The 24,800-nt window shown below is 44.6% G+C and overlaps 1 protein-coding gene across 2 annotated transcripts in view; it reads left to right on the top strand.

Annotated features, from left to right (window-relative positions):
- Positions 1–24,800, top strand: part of NECAB1 (N-terminal EF-hand calcium binding protein 1) — a 309,035-nt gene that overhangs the window by 256,600 nt on the left and 27,635 nt on the right. For both annotated transcript variants that reach the window (XM_056522357.1, XM_056522356.1), the window contains exons 7-8: positions 2,853–2,965; positions 12,954–13,030. In XM_056522357.1, coding sequence (XP_056378332.1) covers positions 2,853–2,965; positions 12,954–13,030 — 190 coding nt within the window. The remainder of the gene's footprint in view (positions 1–2,852; positions 2,966–12,953; positions 13,031–24,800) is intronic.

Raw genomic sequence — 24,800 nt, 5'->3', positions numbered from 1 at the left:
TTGTTCGTAAAGCATCCATTAGTTTTGGTAGTACTCCTGTAGGGGGACACACCAGAAAAGTTGTAGCTTGTTGCCTAGACCTGGAATATTGTAGTTGGAGGCAGTCTACCACTAAAGGGGTGAGAGCTGCTGCGGGGGGATGTTCCCTGTCCAGAGGCCAGAGCCTAACTCAATAACTTGTGCTTATGGTCCCTCCCCTGTCCCAGGGGACAGGGTACATAAAGATTGTAAGGTACATACAAGTTTTATTTGATTCTAAACTAGATCCCTTATTTAACCATCTATAGATGTTTCTCTGATTGGTCCCTATAGCTGTCCCCAATCCTCCTGTATGTAGAGCTGTGTTTTACATAATATCCTACTGAGAAGCTAAGAGGTTTGCAATTAGTCAGATCTCCAGAAAGTGTTTTGCGGTGATTAGAAGCAATCATGTATGCTAATGCCGCCACCTTACTTCATGGGATATTAGCAGGTGCAGTTGTGTACTACATCTGCTATTAAAATTAAATGTTACAAATATATGATATAGTAATTCAGCCCCAGAGACTGTATGTACTTGACCTTAAAAGAGTACTTTTTTTTTTCCAAATCAATTGGCTCCAGAAAGTTAAACAGATTTGTTAATTATTTCTATTAAAAATGTTTAATCCTTCCAGTACTTATCTTCTGCTGTATGCTCCAGAGGAAATTGTGTAGTTCTTTCCAGTCTGACCACAGTGCTCTCTGCTGACACCTCTGTCCATGTCAGGAACTGTCCAGAGCAGGAGAGGTTTGCTTTTTGGATTTTCTCCCACTCTAAACCGTTCCTGACACGGACAGAGGTGTCAGCAGAGAGCACTGTGGTCAGACAGAAAAGAACAACTCAACTTCCTCTGTAGTATCCAGCAACTGATAAGTCCTGGAAGGATTAAGATTTTTTTTTAAATAAAAGTCATTTACAAAGCATTCAGCATTGTCCTCCTTACAGGTTCAGGCTATTCCCAATAGGTGATTATCACTGCTCTTCTCCTCCCCCTCTCTGCACAATGACCTCTGTATACGTCACAAAGCATGCCCAGAACACTCTCCCATAAAAGTCAATAGGGCCCCCTCCAGTCTATTCATTCCTATGTCTATGGGGCTTGCTGTAAAGCCTTCCTCGAAATGCTGAGAAAAAAGGCTCAAAAGCGAAATACAGTAAATAAAAAAATGTATGATCAGAAAATAGAAAGAGATTAGAACAATAGAACATGTTTTAGTATTAGTAGGTAACATATTCTGAGACCTATTGCTTTTCTGTTTTTTTCTGTTTTATTGAGTCTTTTATTTTAAATTGCCTTCCTATTGTACCAGATTTTCATGCAGTGTACCATTATTGTATATATACCATATATGACCAAGACACCTCTATAGTAGGCGGGGTGATTTAAAAAGGATGGTGCAGGAGACAAAGGCCGGGTTCACACGTTAAAATTCTACACATTTGCCTGATCCAGCTGGCACTAGGACCATTTCCAAATGTGGCGTCTCACAGACCGTAATGCATTTCCTTGCGGACTCCGCAAAAAGAATAGAATTGTCTATTCTTTCCGCGGATGCCAGGATCTGAATTTCCACAACAGAAGCATCTGTTGCACATATATAACAGTGATGGGTTAATAATCACTTTTTTTGCAACACAGTGGAGTACCGCTTTTCTGCTTTTGGATATATCAGTAAATTTGTAGGTTCCTTTCGAAAGTATAGGGTTTTTTGGGAGACACGTCCATTTTTCCTGATGACCACGCCCCTTTGTAGGGTTTTCTGACTAAAGTGGAGAGTTACTAGTTTTTTGGATTCTTTGTTGAAAATTCTGGCGCAGGACACATGCAAGCCTTAGTAAATGAGGCCCAATATCTATTTGTCCGACTGGGAGAAAACCTCCACATGCCGCAATATGAAACTGGAGGCACACAGAGGTGTACTGAAGAGAAGCTTTATTAAGGGGGTACTCCACTGCCCCAGCGTTCAGAAAAAAAAATTCAGAATGCTGGATGCGGGGGTTGTTACATCATGAGGCACGCCCCTCGTGACATCATGCCACACTCCTTCAATGCAAGTCTATGGGAGGGGACGGGGCATTGACTTGCATTGAAGGGGACGTGGCACGACATCACAAAGGGCGTGGTCGTGATGTCACAACCCCCGAAGCCCGCACCTAGCATGCGGAACAAAATGTTCCTAACACTGAAGCAGTCGAGTACACCTTTAAAGTGGTACTCCGGTGGAAAACTTTTTTATTTATTTATTTTTTTTTTTAAATCAACTGGTGCCAGAAAGTTAAACAAATTTGTAAATTACTTCTATTAAAAAATCTTAATCCTTCCGGTACTTATTAGCTGCTGAATACTACAGAGGAAATTATTTTCTATTTGGAACACAGAGCTCTCTGCTGACATCATGAGCACAGTGCTCTCTGTTGACATCACTGTCCATTTTAAGAACTGTCGTGAGTAGAAGAAAATCCCCATAGAAAACATATGCTGCTCTGGACAGTTCCTAAAATGGACAGAGATGTCAGCAGAGAGCACTGTGCTTGTGATGTCAGCAGAGAGCACTGTGTTCCAAAAAGAAAATAATTTCCTCTGTAGAATTCAGCAGCTAATAAGTACTGGAAGGATTAAAAAAAATTTATAGAAGTAATTTACAAATCTGTATAACTTTCTGGCACCAGTTGATAAAAAAAAAAAGTTTTCCACCGGAGTACCCCTTTAAGGCTCTATACTAAACTGAGCTTTAATGGAGTTGTGTCTATGAACACTAAACCAACAGACAACTTTACTGCTCCATAAAAGCAACAACAATAATTCTTCTTTCACTTTTTTCCCATCCAGACAAGGACCTACGAAGCCTCACATGCTCTCCATCCCGTGGTCAGGGAGAAGATCTAACCGAAGACTTCAGAGGAATAACAGCTTTTCCCCAAACAGCCCCCAATTTAACCTTGGTATGTGTCATCTTCTTCTGTTACCAGAGTACACACAGTTCTCTGGTTTGTTTGTTATCTGTTTGTTTTTGATAATTCTATTATATCCTACTAGACAAAAATTTATTGCTGCTGTATTAAAAAAAATAATAGATTAAAGGGGTACTCCAGAGGAAAAACATGTTTTTAAAATCATCTGGTGTCAGAAAGTTAAACAGATTTGTAAATTACTTCTATATTAAAATCTTAATCCTTCCAGAACTTATCAGCTGCTCTATGCTACAGAGGAAGTTGTGTATGTAGTTCTTTCTAGTTTAAAAGAATGCTTCCATATGTTACTCACTAGGTCATGCAGTTACTTTACATGTCTTTTTTATGTGTCTAGTGGCTCACAAATCCCTTTGTTCTGCATTTGTTCTGCTCACTCATTCTGACTCATTCTCAGGAAGGGGTGTGTCCGAGGCAAGCACTTATCCCACCCTCACTCACCATGAAGTCACTTCCTCCCTGAGTCTGCTGTGCTGTGCTTGGTCTCTTCATCCAATCACTGCAGGCTGCTTTGTAACCCCCTCCTTTCTTTTTTCATGCTGGAGTCTAATAGGACAGGAGTGAGCACAGAGGAGTGCTAGTCCTGAGGTCACTTCCTGGACTTTGTCCCAGCCTGTGCTTCAGCAATTGTTGTGAACACTGGTGTTAAGTGTGCTGGGTGTTAAATTGGCACAGTTCATGACGCCAGGGTAGCATAACTCACCACGCTCCAAGGTTGCAGCAGTCCTCCTGGGCCAAGCGCTGGGGTAATAAGTACTTAAGAAGCGGGGTTACAGAAAACCGCCTTTACTGAGGATCAGGAGAGATGTTATAATCCTTCACACTGCAGAGCAGAGCAGGGAGAGACCCAAGGAATCCTTAAACCGTACCCGTCAGAAACAAACAAAACTTTTTTTTTTTAAATATATCACTCAGTACCTAATCCTGACCATGTACATCTAATTTTTATGTGTCTAGCACCTTTATTTTTTATTTTTATCACACTTTTAATTTAGCTCACTAGTCTGAATTCCTCTCAAAGGGAGGGGGTGTGGCCTCACTGTACAGGTCTCCGCCCCCTCCCTCAGTATGCTGTCTGCTCACATCTCCTCTAGCATTAGCAAAACTACAACTCCCAGCTTGTCCTCACTGACAGTAGCGGGACACAAGCTGACAGTGGGAGGAGTTTTCCTCCATCTCTGAGCCCTGCACTCACAGCTGTCAATCAAGGAAATGTGTCCATGACATAGGTGATGACGCATGGACACAGCAGGACTAGTATGTGTCCAAGCAGGCAGGGGGGGCAGTTGTTTGATTGGCTATTTCGGTATGAAATACTGAAAATTTTCTAATGAAAGCAATTGCAAAACCTATTGGTTATACATGCTTTACAACATACCAAAAGTTAGTTTTTTTGTATCTGACAGCACCCATTTAAGCCTTGTTGAGGCTTGTAGTAGACTTTCTCTTACATTTAATTTGACTGAACTTTGGTGCTGACTTGACTGTAACTGGTTACTGAAGACAACTAACGCTGACTTGGGTTCTGCAGAATTTCCATTTAAGCTTCACCGCCAGGGCATAAACTAGAGCTACATAATATCAATATTTACGTAAAAAATTTAGCTTTTTGCGCCAAAATTTTGTCACAGAAAAGTCCCCATCATAGACTCAAACTGTTTTACATGAGAATGACCCAAGGTTTACACAGTTTTATAAAAATGGGTGTGGTTATGTAAATTACATGTTTTATTTTCAAAGGGTGAGAGTCCATTTTAAATTTCAAACCAACTCTTTGCTATTATAGAAATCACAAAAATGTTTTTTGTTATGTATACACGCTGCTCAAAAAATAAAGGGAACACTTAAACAACACAATGTAACTCCAAGTCAATCACACTTCTGTGAGATCACACTGTCCACTCAGGAAGCAACACTGATTGACAATTTCACATGCAATTAGCAAGACACCCCCAATAAAGGAGTGGTTCTGCAGGTGGTGACCACAGACCACTTCTCAGTTCCTCTGCTTCCTGGCTGATGTTTTGGTTACTTTTGAGTGCTTTCACTCTAGTGGTAGTATGAGACCGAGTCTACAACCCACACAAGTGGCTCTGGTCCCCTTGTGAGACCATATGCTGGTGCGGTTGGCCCTGGGTTCCTCCTAATGCAAGACATGGAGGGGCAAGCTGTGCATAACTAGCTTGCCCCCTGACTGGTGAGCAGTTAAGGGGTTAAGAAATGTACAGGCAAGGTTTTTAGCCCCCTCCCCCGTCTGTAAAAACTTGTTGGTAACTATAGTGGTATGTCCCATGGGTGGGGGGGAAGGAGTGCACCAATCAGGGGTTTAATAGTTTCCCGGGCTTTCAGGGGCCCTCCCCTGGGTATTTATAGCTGTGGTGCCTCCCTTCCCCCCTCAATCTGTCCAGGACCCGGAGTTTTGACTGCTGGCTGGTATGTGGCTTCCCCTTATTTATGGCCTGGATGGAGCAGGAGGGTGAGGGCTGGCATGCTCGCTTGTGGCTGAGCTGTCCTCCCCTCCTGTTGCACCCTGGCTGTTGCACCCTGGCGTTGGGTTCGGGAGGCTGGCGGACCTCTCACAGTCCCGCTCTCCTTCCCCCTGTCCTGCCCGTTCCTTTAATCCCCTTCCCTGTCCCGTTCCGTTAATCTCCTGCCCGTTCCGTTAATCTCCTGCCCGTTCCGTTAATCTCCTGCCCGTTCCGTTAATCTCCTGTCCCTTCCTTTCATCCTTTTCTCTGCCCGTTCCTTCAGTCCTCTTACCTGGCCCTGAGCCCCCTTCCCATGCGTGCTCCTTTTGAGCGCGCTTTGCCTCTTTCCCCCGTTACAGTCCCCTCCGCTGCAGTGGCGGCCCCCTGGGTGGCTGCTGCTGTTTTTTTTTGCGGGTTTGTGCGAATGGACGTTTATTAACGTCCATTTGCGTGTCCCTAGCTATTATGCGCGATCACAAGTTGAGCGCGCATCATAGCCGCGGGGTCCCGGTTGCTATTAGCAACCAGGACCCATGCTAATGCCGGACATCGCCGATCGGGCAGATGTCCGGCATTACCCTTTTGGATGCGGCGATCAAAGTTGATCGCCGCATCTGAATGTGTGTATGGGAGTCCCGGCTGCTCAGTCGGGCTGATCGGGACCATCGCGATTAATCGCGATGTCCCGGTCAGCTGGAACGCAGCAGGAGGGTCACTTACCTGCCTCCTGCGCGTCCGCTCGTGGATTGATTGCTCCAAGCCTGAAATTCAGGCTTGAGCAGTCAATCACCGATGACCCAGATCATTGCCATGTTAACACATGGCAAGTGATCTGTGTTAGGTACTGTGTGTGCAGTGTTGTGGCTCCCTATGGGAGCTATAGCATTGCACACACACACACAAAAAAAAAAAAAAAAAAAAAAATTATGAAGATCAATTTAACCCTTGCCATTAAACGTTGGATCACTACTCCCCCCCCCCCCCCCCGTACATAAAAAATAAATAAAAAATAAATAAATAAATAATAAAAAAATGAATAAATAAATAAATTACTAAATGACTGAATAAATAAAATAAAATGATTAAATAAAATATAAATATCTGTATTACATCAAGCATATACACCTATACGGTATCGCTGCTTGCGTACATGTCCGTACTATTTAAATATATCTTCGATTGCAGTACTCCTTCAATGGCGTACGCGCCAAAAGATAAATAAATAAATAAATAAATAAAAATTCATGAATAAATAAATGAATTAAAAAAAATAAAAAATAAAAAAAAAATGTATAAATAAATACATAAATAAAAAATTATAAATAATAAATTACAATGATATGAAAAAGTACAAACTATATAGATTTCAATGCACATACGCATGTGGTATCAAAGGCCACGTGCGTCAATGTCCGAACTATCAAGTTATACATCCTCATTTGATTGCATGGTTTGCGGTGTAAGCGCAAATTAATAATTACATATATATATTCTACAGTTCCATATAGCGTATTTTGGTCGCTTTTTATACATAAAAAAAAAAAAAAAAGAATAAATAATCACAACTCTAATTGACACGACAATGGTACCGCTGTAAACTTCAGATCACGGCGCATGGTTCTTGCAGCCACTGCACCCCAAACCCTCCATCACCTCTCCTCTGCTGCTGGTTTCCCGGCGCCATTCCGGGCGGCGGCAGAGTACCCGCAACCAGGTGGTCTCCAGCGTGCCTTGTCCCACGCCTGCGGTGGTGAAGTGGTTCCTCCATCTTTTGTGCCTTCTCCATCTTCTGGACTTAGTGAGCGTTCTGTTGCGGGGGGCAGTGGTGGCTCTATTTTCGTGCCTGCTCTTGGGGTTTTGGCAGGCCAGTTGTCTTCAGCTGGCTAGGCTGGGTTGGTGCCCTCTCCTTCCCTGGTTAGTGTGCTTATGGCTGTTCAGGGTAGTATCCGCCTTTTGTTCCTGTGTGTTTGGTGGGTTTGGGTCTCGGATATAGGTGTATGTCTATGTTGGTCTCTGGTTGTGAGTTGGGTACGTCTCTTCTTGACGGGGTGCTTTGGTGTGGCTGGATGACCGGGTTTTGTGGACTTAGCTCCTGAGGCTTGTTCCTTATCCTGAATCGGTGGCACCCAGTTACGGTTTTGTTTCTTTTGGTTTTCTCCCCCCTTGGTTTGTTGTTTCTCTCCGTCACTAGTTGTAGTCCCTCTCCGCTGCTCTGTTTGTCCTAGTGTATTGTCTGATGTTTTCTCCTGTTTTGCTCCCGATCTATGGTAGGCATGGGACTCCTGTATGTCGTGCTGGGTGCTTTAGCTGATGTGGCGGTGGGTAGGTTTTGCTTGGGTTTCAGTTTGTCTTTCCTTGTGGGTTCTTCTGTTTGTGGTGGTTTTTCCAGAGGGGGATTCTCCTGTGCTCTACGCTTGTTGGGTGTGGTTTGTTGTAGTCTTCCGCATGCCGTGTGGCGTTGGTCTGCAGTTTTCCTGTGTACGGGGAGTGTTTGCATGTTCTCTGTTTTGGTTTCCTCGGGGCTCGCTAGGTGCCCCTGTTCCAGTCCTTGCTGGTTTACTGTATGTTCCGCATGGATTATGGTTCTGGGCGGAGTTTTTTCCTGCAGGTTGTCTCTGGCCACCGAGGGTGTCTGGTATTTGTGCCCCCGCATATGTGCCCCTGGTACGCTATGGGCTGACATTTCGGTTGGTTGGGGTTTTTTCAGGAGTTGGGCAGTGGACTGGCCTGCTTTCAGTTCCCCATTGCAGCGCACGGGGAGCTCGCTCTGTTCTCTGTTGTGGCTGGTTGGGTCGGTTGTTGGTGTGGTGTTTGGTTTTCCAGTGGTGCTGCGGTGGGTTTCTGCCATGCTTGGGGTTTTGTTTGAGCTTTTCCCTTGGTGTTGGTTGTGGGACTTTGGGTGCTTGCTTCGGCAGCTCATGTTTTAGACTTGTAACGTTACTGTGTGGGTTGGCATGGCCCCTGTGCTTGGTTGCGCGCTACTTTTGTGATGCTTTTCTTCTTTTCTGGTGTGTGATTTGAGTGATCAGGGGGCGTGTTTTCTTCCTGTGCTCTGCCTGTTGCATCTAGTGCTTCGCTGTTTGGAGTTACGATTTCTTTCAGGGCTACGCTCCCTGGGGTCGGTATTGGGTGTTGACGTTTTGTCCCGTTTTCTCTGGCTGTAGTTCCGGAGGTTTGCTTGTGCGGCCGGCCCGTGGGTCCTTGGGGGGAGTGGTGTAATTCTTGGTCCGCTTTGGTGGCTCCTGCGGTTTGGTCGCACTCACGGTACGGCGCTTGCGAGTGGTTAGTGTTGGTGTGGAGGCCGGGATGTCTACAGTCGAGGAGGGTCCCGGAGGTTCCAGAGGGTCTGTGGACGGCGGATAAAAACTTAAAAAAAATAAAAAAATTAAAAATTTTGGTTTCCATACCTGGAATGCCCCTTGATGTAACCTTATAAGGCTCTGATGTTTGATTTACTGTTTCGTTTTAATAGGATGTGATAACGGAAGTTATCTGCTGTGTCACCTCTCCTAGGAGTTTCGAGATTTTGGCAGTGTTCTCAGTGTATCCAAATAACATTCTGAGTATGTGATGCTGGGATCTTCACCTGTTAATGTGAATCACCTATAAAAAAAAAAAAATAAAAAAATAAAAAAATAAATAAATAAATAAATAAATAAAAAAATTTAAAAAAATAAAAAAGTTGGTTGGCTTTCCCGCTGTGCTGCGATCCAGTGGGGTGCGGTTGGCGCACGGCACATGGCAGGGGGTGATTTTCTTTCTGCTTTGCAGGTGGTGTATGCCGGCTGGGCCCACGAGTGGGTGGCCTTGCTGTCGGCGACCGGTTTTTTCCTATCATTTTTGGGTCGCTTGGTGGCGGCTGCGGGTCGGGTTTTTGGTTTTCGTTTTGCGTAATTTTTCTGATCCGAGATTTTGCGCTAGCTTTTTTCAGGGCTATGTGGTTGGGGCACTTTTTCTTTCTCCTCGTCTCCTTCCATGGGACTTGGGTGTCCGTGTTTTTGGGTGCCTATTTTTTGCGTTTCATGGAAAAAGTTTAAAATAAAAAATAAAAATAAAAAAAAGGCCCGTCGGTCCGAGACTGTTTAGGCGATCCGGGAGACGCAGCTCGTGCTCCATGACTGTTTTGTGAGTTCGGGGTTTGCTCTCTTTTTGTATCGGGGCCGGCGGAGGTGGATGGGGTTTCCCGAGAGGGTAGCGCTGCACGTGGGGCGCGGGCGTTCTGCATGTTATGTTGCTATTTTCGCCCAGTTTGATCTTTCCCATGTGTGTTTTTGTTTTAAGAGCGGCTTTCCGCAAGGTGGTGCGAGTGCTGCAGCACTCTTCGGTGTATGGGTGAGTCTGAGAGAGAAGTTCACACGGGTTATTTAAAATTAAAAAAAAAAAAAATAATTTAAAAAATTAAAAATTAAAAAAATGGTCCTGGTGGCAGGTACCTCGGATTTCCTGGAGAGGAAATGTGTTGAGCGGGTTTCCTGGAGAGGAAATGTGTTGAGCGGATTTCCTGGAGAGGAAATGTGTTGAGCGGATTTCCTGGAGAGGAAATGTGTTGGGCGGATTTCCTGGAGAGGAAATGTGTTGGGCGGATTTCCTGGAGAGGAAATGTTGTGGGCGGATTTCCTGGAGAGGAAATGTTTTGGGTGTGCCGGGGGGCTGAGGTGGCCCCAGGTGTTGGCTATCCAGTTTCTCTTGGGTGGGGGTCGGAGCCCAGTGTAGGGCTAACTGGTCTCCTCCGTGGCGGTAAGAAGACGGTGAAAGCGGGGTCAACCCGGGGTAGACCTCCACACAGGACAGTGTGGCAGCACCTCTCGGGTTGGTAAGAAGCCAATCGGTGTCTTTGTTACAGTTAAATTGTTATTTATATAAGTAATTTTATAAATAAAGCTGTGGCCGATTCCCACCCACGGAAAAGTTAAATTGTTGTTGTATCAGTTATTATTTAATTAATTATTGTAATAAGGGGGAGGGGTAGTTATAGCCTGCTAGGAGCTAATTGTGTCTCAGCAGTCTGGAGGGGCAAGCTGTGCATAACTAGCTTGCCCCCTGACTGGTGAGCAGTTAAGGGGTTAAGAAATGTACAGGCAAGGTTTTTAGCCCCCTCCCCCGTCTGTAAAAACTTGTTGGCAACTATAGTGGTATGTCCCATGGGTGGGGGGGAAGGAGTGCACCAATCAGGGGTTTAATAGTTTCCCGGGCTTTCAGGGGCCCTCCCCTGGGTATTTATAGCTGTGGTGCCTCCCTTCCCCCCTCAATCTGTCCAGGACCCGGAGTTTTGCCCTCCCTCCCTCCCTTTTTTGTATCTCTGTTTATTGTAAGTCACAGCTTGGCGGTAAGAAGACGGTGAAAGCGGGGTCAACCCGGGGTAGACCTCCACACAGGACAGTGTGGCAGCACCTCTCGGGTTGGTAAGAAGCCAATCGGTGTCTTTGTTACAGTTAAATTGTTATTTATATAAGTAATTTTATAAATAAAGCTGTGGCCGATTCCCACCCACGGAAAAGTTAAATTGTTGTTGTATCAGTTATTATTTAATTAATTATTGTAATAAGGGGGAGGGGTAGTTATAGCCTGCTAGGAGCTAATTGTGTCTCAGCAGTCATGCTAGTTCCTGCAAGAGGAAGGCATTGATGCTATGGACTGGCCCGTCCATCTTGGACATCATGTCTCGCTCCATCCACCAATGCCACGTTGCACCACAGACTGTCCAGGAGTTGGTGGATACTTTAGTCCAGGTCATAGGCATGCACAGCCTATTGCATTAGTGTGTGCACCCAAAAGCACAAACTCACGCAGCGCGCGTGTATATATGTATATATATATATATACATATACATACACACACACAAATACACTCTTGCTTGCATGCACATATACATAAACAGACCTGCACTCATATAGGTGCAGTATAAGTCCCCGCACATTAGGTTGGCAGTATAGCTCCCCCACATTATGTTGGCAGTACAGTTCCCCCCACATTAGGTTGGCAGTACAGTTCCCCCCACATTAGGTTGGCAGTACAGTTCTCCCCCATTAGGTTGGCAGGACAGTTCCCCCCACATTAGGTGCCGTACAGTTCCCCCACATTACGGGCCGTACAGTTCCCCCACCTTTGGTGCAGTACAGTTCCCCCACCTTAGGTGCAGTACAGTTCCCCACATTAGGTGCAGTATAGTTCCCCACATTAGGTGCAGTATAGTTCCCCACATTAGGTGCAGTACAGTTCCCCTACATTAGGTGCAGTATAGTTCCCCCACTTTAGGTGCAGTATAGTTCCCACACATTCGGTGCAGTATAGCTCCCCACCATAGCACTAGTCCTGGGACCGGAGGTGCGGTGGTCGGAACACTAAAGATGACGTGCTGCCAGCTGGTGCTGGTGACTTACCATGCCGGCCGGCGCGCGTACTCCTCCAAGATGCGCAGCTTCTCCGTTGCTATGGACGCATGCACGGGACGTCAGTGACGTCCCTGCGTGCGCTACCTCCTGGCGGGCCCTGCGTTTTTAAAGTTAACGTGAGGGCCACCGCAGAAAGGTAACCGAGACATCCTTGTGTCCCTAAAAGATCTTTCAGGACACAGGGATGTCCAGAATGTGACGTGGACCCCTGCGGGCTGCTCAGTGGCAGCCGCAAACCCCCCCACCCCCACCCCCAAGCTTGATTACGGTGTGCCCAGGCACACCCAGCACACCCCATGCACACGCTTATGGTCCAGGTCTGAGAGGACATCCCTCAGGAGACCATCCACCACCTCATCAGGACCATGCCCAGGCGTTGTAGGGAGGTCATACGGGCACGTGGAGGCCACACACACTACTGAGCATCATTTTGACTTGTTTTATTAAGAACATTACATAAAGTTGGATGAGCCTGTAGTGTGGTTTTCCACTTTGGTTTTGAGTGTGACTCCATATCCAGACCTCCATGGGGTGATAAATGTGATTTCCATTGATAATTTTTGTGTGATTTTGTTGTCAGCACATTCAACTATGTAAAGACGATAGTATTTTATACGACTAGTTCATTCATTTTATACGACTAGTTCAGATCTAGGACGTGTTATCTTAGCATTCCCTTTATTATATATATATATATTTTTTTTTTTCATGGTCACTGCACCTGTACTCGCATTTCATCCCTGGACTTGTTTTATTCATACAGTTATCGCTTGTTTGGATGCTTCCACCAGAATTTTCCAGGATTTACAATTTGGGACCTGAGAAAAAAAAAGTGTATTAACATGGCTATAACAGAAATTAAAGCAGTTTCTGATTATGTTCCCAATAGAGTCCTGTTCCAACCCTCTGCAGTAGCACAATGTTTGACCTTTGGTAATATGGTGCCATGATACTTTTCTTGGTACTGCAGGGTGATGCACATTTACGGCTGAATATCCCGCACTAATGTACAGTAATGTCTCTCCTCACTCGAGCCGTTTTTCCTACATACTGAGATCTGGCATATTTTTCATGCTATTACTTATTTATTCTTCCCATAGGCTTGCTAGACGAAGACAACCAGTGGATGACCCAGATTAATAGACTTCAGAAACTAATTGACAGACTGGAGAAGAAGGTATTGAAATCCACCGCTGGAGCTTTTCTTTCCCTAAAACCTGGTTACTTATTCTTGTTCTAAGCAACTCACACACCCTACTGTTACCAGGCGGTGAAGCTGATATCACACTGATACTGAAGGCTCTGTAATGGAGGAAATACAGATAATATAGTTCAAAGCTTCATTTATGCAGACTTAAAGGGGTACTCTGGTGGAAAACAAATTTTTATAAAAAATCAACTGGTGCCACAAAGTTAAACAGATTTGTAAATTACTTCTATTTAAAAATCGTAATCCTTCCAGTACTTATCAGCTGCTGTATACTACAGAGGAAGTTGTATTTCTTTCTGGAATTCATTTCTGTCTGACCGCAGTGCTCTCTGCTGACACCTCTGTCCATGTCAGGAACTGTCCAGAGCAGGAGAGGTTTGCTATGGGGATTTGCTTGCACTCTGGATAGTTCCTGACATGGACAGAGGTGTCAGCAGAGAGCACTGTGGTCAGACTGAAAAGAATTCCAGAAAGAAATACAACATCCTCCAGAGCATACAGCAGCTGATAAGTACTGGAAGGATTAAGATTTTTAAATAGAAGTAATTTACAAATCTGTTTAACTTTCTGACACCAGTTGATATTAAAAAATATATATTTTCTACCGGAGTACCCTTTTAATGTTATACTTGTATAATGCAGTCCTTGTAGCTTGCATGGCAAGTCACCATGGCGTTGCTGTCACCGGTGGCACCTGACCTGGTGTCACAGATCTCCCAGCGATTGGCACATTCAATGACATCTGCTTCCCTTCCCCACTGCCAGTGCTCTTTGGTGCCCCAAGTATCTCCACATTCTACCGACACCCCTCATAAGGGATAAATCACATGGGGGTAGTTACTGTGCAGTGTAAATATGCCTATAGACTCCAGACAGTGTAAACCAGTATTCCGTTGTGTGAACATACCCTTACTCTTTTAAGGTTTTTTTTTGGTCCTTTGCTGCATATACTCGCTGTTGCAGTTCTCCACACTGACGAGTGACAAGAAATGTACTCGGTCTTATTTTCCTGTCTCACTGCACCAAAATTGAGCGTGTACCAAAATGTGCACCAGAATAGTAAGTATCGTGAAAAACAGTAAAATCAGGAAGGAAATTAAACCAAATCAGGGCCATTGGGGGAGATTTATCAAAACCTGTGCAGAGGAAGAGTGGTGCAGTTGCCCATAGCAGCCAATCAGATTGCTTCTTTCATTTTCCACAGGCCTCTAAAGAGGCCTGTGGAAAATGAAAGAAGCAATCTGATTGGTTGCTATGGGCAACTACACCGCTCTTCCTCTGCACAGGTTTTGATAAATCTCCCCCGTTGTGTGTATTCACTGAAAAGATGGTATTCCAATATTCTAATAATTATACATACTGATTTCAAAATACTAATAGTGGCGTTAGGGTATGGTGGCAGGTTAGTGGCAGAAATCGTCTATAGTAAAACATGTTCTATTTGCAGAGGATTGTTTATGCAAAATGTCTTCCAAACTAAGAGAAAGGCCTTGCCCCATGTTTTGGCCAAGGGTCTCTGCAGACTGTGATACGGCCCCGAAAACCGCATGGTCTCTTCAGAAGAGCACATAGAGACAGATTATAAAAAATGACCCTTATTTACTAAGAGCGTAAGGGAACACTCAAACAACACAATGTAACTCCAAGTCAATGACACTTCTGTGAAATCACACTGTCCACTCAGGAAGCAACACTGATTGACAATCAATTTCACATGCTGTTATTCAAATGGAACAGACAGCAGGTGGAAATTATAGGCAATTAGCAAGACATCCCAATAAAGGAGTGGTTCTGTAGGTGGTGACCACAGACCACTTCTCAGTTCCTATGCTTCCTGGCTGATGTTTTGGTCACCTTTTAATACTGGCGGTGCTTTCACTCTGGTGGTAACATGAGACGGAGTCTACAACTCACACAAGTGGCTCAGCAGCTCATCCAGGATGGCACATCAATGCGAGCTGTGACAAGAAGGTTTGCTGTGTCTGTCAGCCTAGTGACCAGAGCATGGAGGTGATACCAGGAGAAAGGCCAGTACATCAGGAGACGTGGAGGAGGCCGTAGGAGGGCAACCACCCAGCAGCAGGACCGCTACCTCCACCTTTGTGCAAGGAGGAGCAGGAGGAGCACTGCCAGAGCCCTGCAAAATGACCTCCAGCAGACCACAAATGTGCATGTGTCCACTCAAACAGTCAGAAGCAGACTCCATATGGGTGGTATGAGGGCCTGACATCCACAGGTGAGGGTTGTGTCGACAGCTCAACACCGTGCAGGATGTTTGGCATTTGCCAGATGACACCAAGATTGGCAATTCGCCACTGGTGCCCCGTGCTCTTCACAGATGAAAGCAGGTTCACACTGAGCACATGTGACGGACGTGACAGAGTCTGGAGACGCCATGGAAAACATTCTGCTGCCCGCAACATCCTCCAGCATGACCGGTTTTGGCGGTGGGTCAGTAATGGTGTGGGGTGGCATTTCTTTGGGGGAGCTGCTCAGCCCTCCATGTGCTTGCCAGAGGTAGCCTGATTGCCATTAGGTACCGAGATGAGATCCTCAGACCTTGTGAGACCATATGCTGGTGCGGTTGGCCCTGGGTTCCGTCTAATGCAAGACAATGCTAGACCTCATGTGGCTGGAGTGTGTCAGCAGTTTCTGCACAAGGAAGGCATTGATGCTATGGACTGGCCCGCCCGTTCCCCAGACCTGAGTCCGATTGAGCACATCTGGGACATCATGTCTCGCTCATGTCTAGGTCTGGGAGGACATCCCTCAGGAGACCATCCGCCACCTCATCAGGAGCATGCCCAGGCGTTGTAGGGAGGTCATATAGGCACATGGAGGCCACACACACTACTGAGCCTCATTGTGACTTGTTTTAAGGACATTACATCAAAGTTGGATCAGCCTGTAGTGGGGTTTTCCACTATGATTTTGAGTGTGACTCCATATCCAGACCTCCATGGGTTGATAAATTTGATTTCCATTGATAATTTTTGTGTGATTTTGTTGTCAGCGCATTCAACTATGTAAAGACGAAAGTATTTTGTACGATTAGTTCATTCATTCAGATCTAGGATGTGTTAACTTAGTGTTCCCTTTATTTTTTTGAGCAGTGTACATGTATACCAGACTGCATTCATTACAAATATATATATACACACACACACACACACAGTATATATACGGACACTGTATTTATACACACAAACATAAAGTATACATAAACTGCACACATGTGTATACCAGACTGTACATATACACATATGCTAAACACATGCAAATCCACAATGCACACATACTGTATACACTGCCAACAGACATATAGCACACATGTCAACGGATGTATACATACTCATACATAACAATACCTGCGTACACACTTGCCACCTTTAGTTTACAGTGGCCTGGTCCTTGGTTTCCTGCAGCTTCTGGTGTGTAGGTAGGGTTGCCACCTGGCCGGTATTTTACCAGCATAGCCGGTATTTTGGCCACCCTGCCGGTATTTGGCATTTATCCAACCAATCCTTCAACTCACAGAATCATATACAATACTAGTGTTTCCCAACCAGAGTGCCTCCAGCTGTTGCAAAACTACAATTCACAGCATGCCCGGACAGCCAATGGCTGTCTGGGCATGCTGGGAGTTGTAGTTTTGCAACAGCTCTAGACACCCCTGGTTGGGAAACACTGACCTATACTATATACTACTATATAGTTCAACATGCTGAGAGTTGTAGTTTTGGTTTGGGGCAGCTGCTGAGCCACAGGCTGTATCAGGGCATGCTGGGAGTTGTAGTTAGTAACTAACTGCAACTCCTGAATTTAATTTAAAAAAAAAAAGAGAGATCAAAAAGTCACATCAAAACAAAAATGGTACTGTGAAAAACTACAGATCGGGGTGCAAAAAATGATCCCTTATACAGGAGAAATAAAAAAGTTATAGTGGTCAGAATAGGACAAATTTCCCCCGCATACAGTATGTGCATCTTGTGATGCTACGCATATATAATTAATTATGCAAATTAGCATGGCACGTATTTTGTGGCAAGAAAGGTGGCAACCCTATGTGTGGGGCAGCAGGGGGTGGATTCAGTGGTGGCAGCCTGCAGTCTGTATGTAGTGCTGGGAGCAGAGGATGAAGAGCAGCAGGAGTGCAGGTCCCACACAGGGAGTCCTCAGCAGAGGGAAGAAGAGGCAGGAGGAAGAGCCTTCAGTACACAAGGGACTGCACTAAACTGCCTAGGGGGCGCCACTGACATCATCAGCTGGAGTCCAGGAGCTGTACACTGAGGACCTGTGCTGATGTCTGGTATAAGATGCAGAGCGGGACACCAGGGAGGATTTTACTACTGTACAGGTCAGCAGCCGACAATCCTGCTCTGCGTCACCTCAGTGTCACTGTTGGGTCTGTAGAATAGAAGAAAAGAATTGGAAACAATATACAGAGAGGAAGTTTTGTCAGAAAAAAGTTTATTACAAACAAATATATAAAAATAGTGGTATATAAGACAAATCCCCGGGTATAGAATTTAGTGCATATTGTATATGGATATGGTATAAGTAAATGTCATCCATAGCGATACACACGTCCATTGTAAATTCTGTATATATGTACATGAAGATAAATAGAGCAAAGGGATCCTTGCCACTAAAAAGATAGACCTAATGGCATAGGTGTAGAACTTATGTATATTGTATACGGATATGGTATATGTAGATGCCATCCATAGCGATATACACCAGTTCATTGTAAATATATATGTACATAAAGAAAAATAGAGCCTTAGGAGGCCGCCTACTTTGCCTAATAGTAGAGCCGCCCCTGGTATTGCTCCTCCTTTACATAGATACCTATACCGGAGAGTCTCTTTGGCAATTTACTTTGTGACTATTAAGGGTCGAGGACGGGATATGAGGTCCAGATAGGAGGACAAGAAATGAGGTCGAGATAGGAGTTCGGGATATGAGGATGGGATATGAGGTTGAGATATGAGGACGGGATAGGAGGTTGGGATAGGAGGTTGGGATATGAGGACAGGATATGAGGACGGGATATGAGGACGGGATATGAGGTCGAGATAGGAGGACGGGATAGGAGGTCAGGATATGAGGTCGGGATAGGAGGTCAGGATAGGAGGTCGAGATATGAGGACGGGATATAATGTCGAGATGGGAGGATGGGATAGGAGGTCAGGATATGAGGACGGGATATAAGGTCGAGATAGGAGGTGGAGATAGGAGGACGGGATAGGAGGTCAGGATATGAGGACGGTATATGAGGTCGGGATAGGAGGTCAGGATAGGAGGTCAGGATATGAGGACGGGATATGAGGTCGAGATAGGAGGACGGGATAGGAGGTCAGGATATGAGGACGGGACATGAGGTCGGGATAGGAGGTCGAGATATGAGGACAGGATATGATGTAGAGATTGGAGGATGGGATAGGAGGTCAGGATATGAGGTCGCGATATGATAACGGGATATGAGGTCGGAATATGAGGATGGGAAATGAGGTTGAGATATGAGGACGGGTTGGCACTTCAAGTACTTTCACACAAACATTAAGAATTTTGTAAAGATTTGTTTTGAAGTTTTTTTATATAACCAAAGAGCTGTACTGAGCCAAATCTGCCCAACTATCTCACCAGACACCATTTCTACATTATTAACAAGTGTAAAAAAAAGAATTATAAAGTATAGCGCTACATATTTATGTTGTTGATAAGTTTAAAAAAGCCGCACAATAATTTTTTTTTCCGTTTCGCCGTGAATTTTTGGGTAAAATTATTAATGTCACTGCAAAGTAGAATTGGTGATGCAAAAAATAAGCCATAATATGGATTTTTAGGTGGAAAATTGAAAGGCTTATGATTTTTAAAAGGTAGGGAGGAAAAAATTAAAGTGCAAAAACTGAAAAACCCTGAGTCCTTAAGGGGTTAAACAAAAACCCTGATCCTGACAAATAGGGGTGAGTAAGGGTTAAATCACATATCCTATGTTTGTTGTTGACATATAAGTAACATGTGTGCCAAGTTTCATCTTAAAGGGGTATTCCAGGAAAAACTTTTATATATATATCAACTGGCTCCAGAAAGTTAAACAGATTTGCAAATTACTTCTATTAAAAAATCTTAATCCTTTCAGTACTTATGAGCTTCTGAAGTTAAAGGTTGTTGTTTTCTGTCTAAATCTTATCTGATGACACCTGTCTCGGGAAACGCCCAGTTTAGAAGAGGTTTGCTATGGGGATTTGCTTCTAAACTGGGCGTTTCCCGAGACAGGTGTCATCAGAGAGGATTTAGACAGAAAAGAACAACCTTAACTTCAGAAGCTCATAAGTACTGAAAAGATTAAGATTTTTTAATAGAAGTAATTTACAAATCTGTTTAATTTTCTGGAGCCAGTTGATATATAATTTTTTATTTTTTCCTGGAATACCCCTTTAATATCTTCAGCGGTTTGGACGTGATGCTGGAACATACATACACACACATACACACACACACACATTGAGTTATATATATATATATATATATATATATAGATAGATAGATAGATAGATAGATAGATAGATAGATAGATAGATAGATAAGAGACTGTATACAACATTTCGTGCAATATTTAAGTAGAGAAAAAAACTAAAGAAAAAAGAGGGAGAGATATTAGTGTGCTGCTGTTAGGACTAAGGGAAAACAAATTATCGTTAGAAAGTAATGATTCCCTTACATCCTAACTAGCAGCACCACTGGGGATTAAGCAAGAAGATATGCTATGAGGGAGGCCAAAGGCCATATATTCTTAACCCATTAGGTCAGACCTATAAGTGGCTTATAAACGTGGAGTGAGAACTACAGGAAGCCGCAGCACCACTTGAAAACACACAATGTTAGTTAAAAATGTTATGATTTGAAAATTGGGGGGAGAAACAATTTTGCAAGGTCTTTTTTGTTTGTTTGTTTTTTTTGCGGGGGGGGGGGGGGGGCAATATGCAGTGCACTTTACAGTAAAACTGGCACATTCTCTTTTTTTGTAGATCAATACAACTAAAACAATACTCATCTTTATATGCTTGTCTGTCTGCGCATGTTCACACAGACAGAATTTCCATGCCGGATTCTGCATTGGAATCTGGCTGGGAGATTCCAGTGCAGCAGAGTCCCATTTAATTCAATGGGATTCTGCTGCTCTGTGCATACGGTGGAATTTCTGTATCCGCACAAAGAATGAACACGTTCTGTGCGGAGAATGCATGGGATGCATATCCGTCTATTAGACGGCAGATCATGCTGGTGCCCCGCAGAGTCCGGGATGTCCACACAGAGATTCTAAATGCAGACATTTCGTTGTGTAAAATTGCTCTATTCTAACCTTTAAACTTCTTGGAGATTTATCAAAAACAGTGCAGAGGAAGAGTGGTGCAGTTGCCCATGGCAACCAATCAGATAGCTTCTTTAATTTTTCAAGAGACCTGTGAAAAATGAGCAATCTGATTGGTTGCCATGGGCAGTTGCTTCACTCTTCCTCTTCACAGGTTTTGATAAATCTCCCCCTTATTTTTCTGTATATACAGCTGTATGAGGGCTCATTTTTTGCGATGTGCTCTGCAGTTTTAGGCACTACGTTTTCATATATCAAATTTTTGGTCACTTTTCATTCCCATTCAGCAAGGGGGTAATTTCCTTTTTATTGGAGGTTTATTCAATTTATTTTTTTTATTTTTTTACTTTTATGACTTATTTTTAAGTCCTCACAGGGAGCAATTTATTACAATGCAGTCTTTAGATTTCTGTTTAACTTGATTTTTATTAGTTTTTTTTTCAAAGAATTAAACAAAAGGAACATTTCAACAATGAATTTGGAATGTAATGTAAAACAAATTTATATGTATTCGTCTATAAAAAGACAATGCTATTAATAATGCATTTGTTGTAATATTACATTATATGTAAACTTAAGATCGTTTATGTCAGAACATCATTTAGCCTACTGTTCGGTGCTATACAAGTTTGTGTCATTTTGTGCGAGTTTAGTGTGAGTATATACTGTGTGCCAGTCAGTGGTGACACTAGCTCTCATATCTGTTTCTGGGGAAAATGGGTTACAACCAATATAGCTACATCTACAAGTCACTACTAAGGTATATATTTATAAACCTGTGCAAAGGAAAAGATGCCCAGTTGCCCATAGCAACCAATCAGATCGCTTCTTTCATTTTGCAGAGGCCTTGTTAAAAATTAAAGAAGCGATCTGATTGGTTGCTATGGGCAACATTTCCTCTGGACAGGTTTTTGATAAATCTCCCCCCATGTGCTGTCATTTTGGGCACAAACACAGAAGAGCCAATGTATGCTGTCTGAATGAGGACATATGGAGTAGTACAGGGCCACTTGCATTCCGTGCTAGATCATATTGTACCTCCAAATGTCGACATATTACAGAGATATTCTCTCTATATATGTATGTCTTAAAATTTCCATGTGGAATTAAACGCACACAGAGGTACAGTAGGGCTCCACAGACTGATGTCATAGACATATCAGGGCTCTGTACACCGTGAGCATGAGCTCTTACCGAGTGCCTAAGCCTCTTTATTTAGGACATGAATAAGAATTCCACTGGCGAAACCCCCATCAGACATTGAAAATGTGGAGTCGGGGTGCAATGCAAGGTAGATGCAGGGCAGATGTATGGCCCAAGGGGCAGTTGGTTTCAGGGCTGGGCGGTATACCGGTTCATACCGAATACCGAAATGTTTGTGCTGCACAATGTGAATTTTAACCCATACCGCAATATCGGTTTGGCCCCTCCCCCTTGGGAATGAATGAATTATCAGACCCGTGAGCGCTGTTCTGCCCCCCCCCCCCCCCCCCCCCAATTATCAGCCCAGCGCTGCGTTGTCCCCATCGGAGTAAATACTCATATGTCACCCGCAAGCGCTGCCCTCCTTGTTCTCTTGTTTGTTGCGGCTGCCGGCGCTGACAATCTATACTGTGCGTTATCCCTATGCCTGAGCTGCAAAAAATAAACAAAATAAACTTTAACTCACCTCCCGTTGGTCCGGTACCGGCCTCACCTGCTTCCTGGGGACGGGAGCATCGGAGAGCAGTTAGCCTATCACCGGCTGCAGCGATGTTCCGCCTCGGCTGGTGATAGGCTGAGCCCACTGTCATGTAAGAATACCATTATATAACGTGGAACCACCAAAAGTTACAAAAATACCGTGATACACACACTTGGTCATACCGCCCAGCCCTAGTTGGTATTAGCCCCTTCTTGTCGTGATGCCAGGGCGTGGTTTAGCCTTAACCACCCGAAGGTAATACCGCTGATCCTGGGTTAGGCAGGGACAATGAAGACACCAACGCCAGATTAAAGATAATGGCAGCTTTACTGAGGCAAGACAGGTGATATAATCTTTGCAGTACAGCCAAATATCCCAGGGAGGTGACCAGTGACACAGGGGGACCTCGCAGGCTTGCTGGGACTTGCAGTAGTTAGACTGACTTTAGTGCAGGCCATGGTGGCTACAGATGGACTTGACTTGACAGAGATGGTGACTGACAATAAGATGACTTGACTTACTGATGACCGACTTGTGGCTGCAGGACTTTAGACTTGAGGCCTCCAATGCTCTGAACACCGACACCGGAACAACTTGACTGCACTTGACCTCAGCAGACGTAGCAATGTGCTAAGAGAGAGAAGCTCCACCCAGGGCTTATATGGGGGAGACTAGCAGGGAGCCCATAGGTCACTCTTGGGATCACCTGATCACTGGTAGCTCCTGGGTAACAATCACATGACATATCACATGGTATAACTATTAAAGCAACATTACATTTTAAAACACTTTACATGGTAAAACATATTTACAATGGGGAAACAAGTGCAGGGGGCCTTGGGGACACTGAAGGAGGTTGCCTGACAGGACAGGACAGCAGGAGCACGGGGTAACACCTCCCGTACTGGGCCACCACAAAAAGTTGCAGAGTTGCCCATAGCAATTAATCAGATTGCTTCTTTCATTTTTGAAAAGGCCTCTGAAAAATGAAAGAAGCGAACTGATTGGTTGCTATGGGAAACTCAACAACTTTCCCTCTGGATAGGTTTTCATAAATCTCCCACATAGAGACTGCAAGATGGCAGCCACATGCCCTTTCCCCAACACCAAAAACCATCTTTCTATAACCTAGGCAATTGTGACATTGGGGGCCATATTGGTTGTCATCCAGCTTTCCTAGTAACATATAACCAAGAAACTGCTGAGTAGAACTGGAAAACTTAAACATTAATAATTGGTTATTTAATTTTTATGGTCCCCTTAAACATTGAGCTACATGAGCCCGCAAAGAGCCCACAAATATGACTGGTGATTTTAATATGGTTTACTATTAAAGAGACACTCTAGGAATACATGCCCCAGGCAATGATATGAAACCCCCACAATAAATCCTTGAATACCATGATCAAAGAATAAAACATATACAGAAAAGACACAGTATTTTGATTTAAAAAAAATGACAAAAAAATGCAGCATGTTTTTTTCAGGCAAACAAATGGTAGGTAAAAAGCCCCACTACTTTTTTTAAATTATTATTATTATTTTTTTATTCTCGCCACCACTGCTTTAAGACAGTGGTGGCTCATGGGAGATGGCGTGGCGTGCAGCACATGGGCATGCCAGATGCAGCTGGGAGCAGACGTCTGCTCCTAGGCCCTGGCTTCACCGATGCCGAGTGGGATGAAGGCCAGCATACTTCAGACCTGCTCTATTAACCCTGATGAACCACTCCAAATGGTGAGTGGACGGGTGGCCTTGCTGGCAGGGTGTGGCGGACAGGTTGGAGGTGTGTGACATGAGGGAAATGTGTGACAGACGGTCTGGCGGTGTGTGGCGAGTGGGCAATGTGTGATGGGCGGGCAGGGGGTCGGTGGTCAGTGGGTGGTGGGGTTGATGGAAGGAGATGTGTGCATGTATGTATGCATGATGTGTGTGTGTATGCGTTCATGATGTGTGCATGTATGTATGCATGATGTGTGTGTGTATGCGTTCATGATGTGTGCATGTATGTATGCATGATGTGTGCATGTATGTATGCATGATGTGTGCATATGCTCCCAACAAGTGCTGGTTTCAGGACCTTTCCCGCTCAGCTAATCATTGGCCGCAGCAGTGTCATGTGTCAGGCCAGTGATTGGTTAAGCAGGAAAGGTCTTGAAATAAGCACTTGTCGGGAGCATAGAGAAGATACAGAGACCCCACAGAGGAGAATGGGAGCTGCGGCAGACCTACAGACCTAATAGGAGAGATGTGACAGGGAAAGGAGGGGGGGGGTAGATGTGACAGGGAGAGGGGGAGAAGCCTGGGGGACGTTTTGATGGGGGTGGGGGGATGTTTGGGATGAAGAGCATGAAGTAAGACTTAGGGGTCTGGAGGGGAACAGAGGAGCCTGGAGGAGGAGGACAGATAAGCTTGGAGGAAGATTGAGGGGTCTGGAGGAGGGGAACAAAGGGGTCTGGAGGAGGAGGACAGAGGAGTCTGGAGGAGGAAGACGGAGGGGTCTGGAGGAGGTGGACAAATGGGTCTGGAGGAGGAGGACAGAGGAGTCTGGAGGAGGAAGACTGAGGGGTCTGGAGGAGGTGGACAAATGGGTCTGGAGGAGGAGGACAGAGGAGTCTGGAGGAGGAAGACGGAGGGGTCTGGAGGAGGTGGACAAATGGGTCTGGAGGAGGAGG

Source organism: Hyla sarda, chromosome 5, assembly GCF_029499605.1.
Source record: "Hyla sarda isolate aHylSar1 chromosome 5, aHylSar1.hap1, whole genome shotgun sequence".
NCBI lineage: Eukaryota > Metazoa > Chordata > Amphibia > Anura > Hylidae > Hyla > Hyla sarda.
This window is presented reverse-complemented; position numbering and strand designations above follow the sequence as displayed.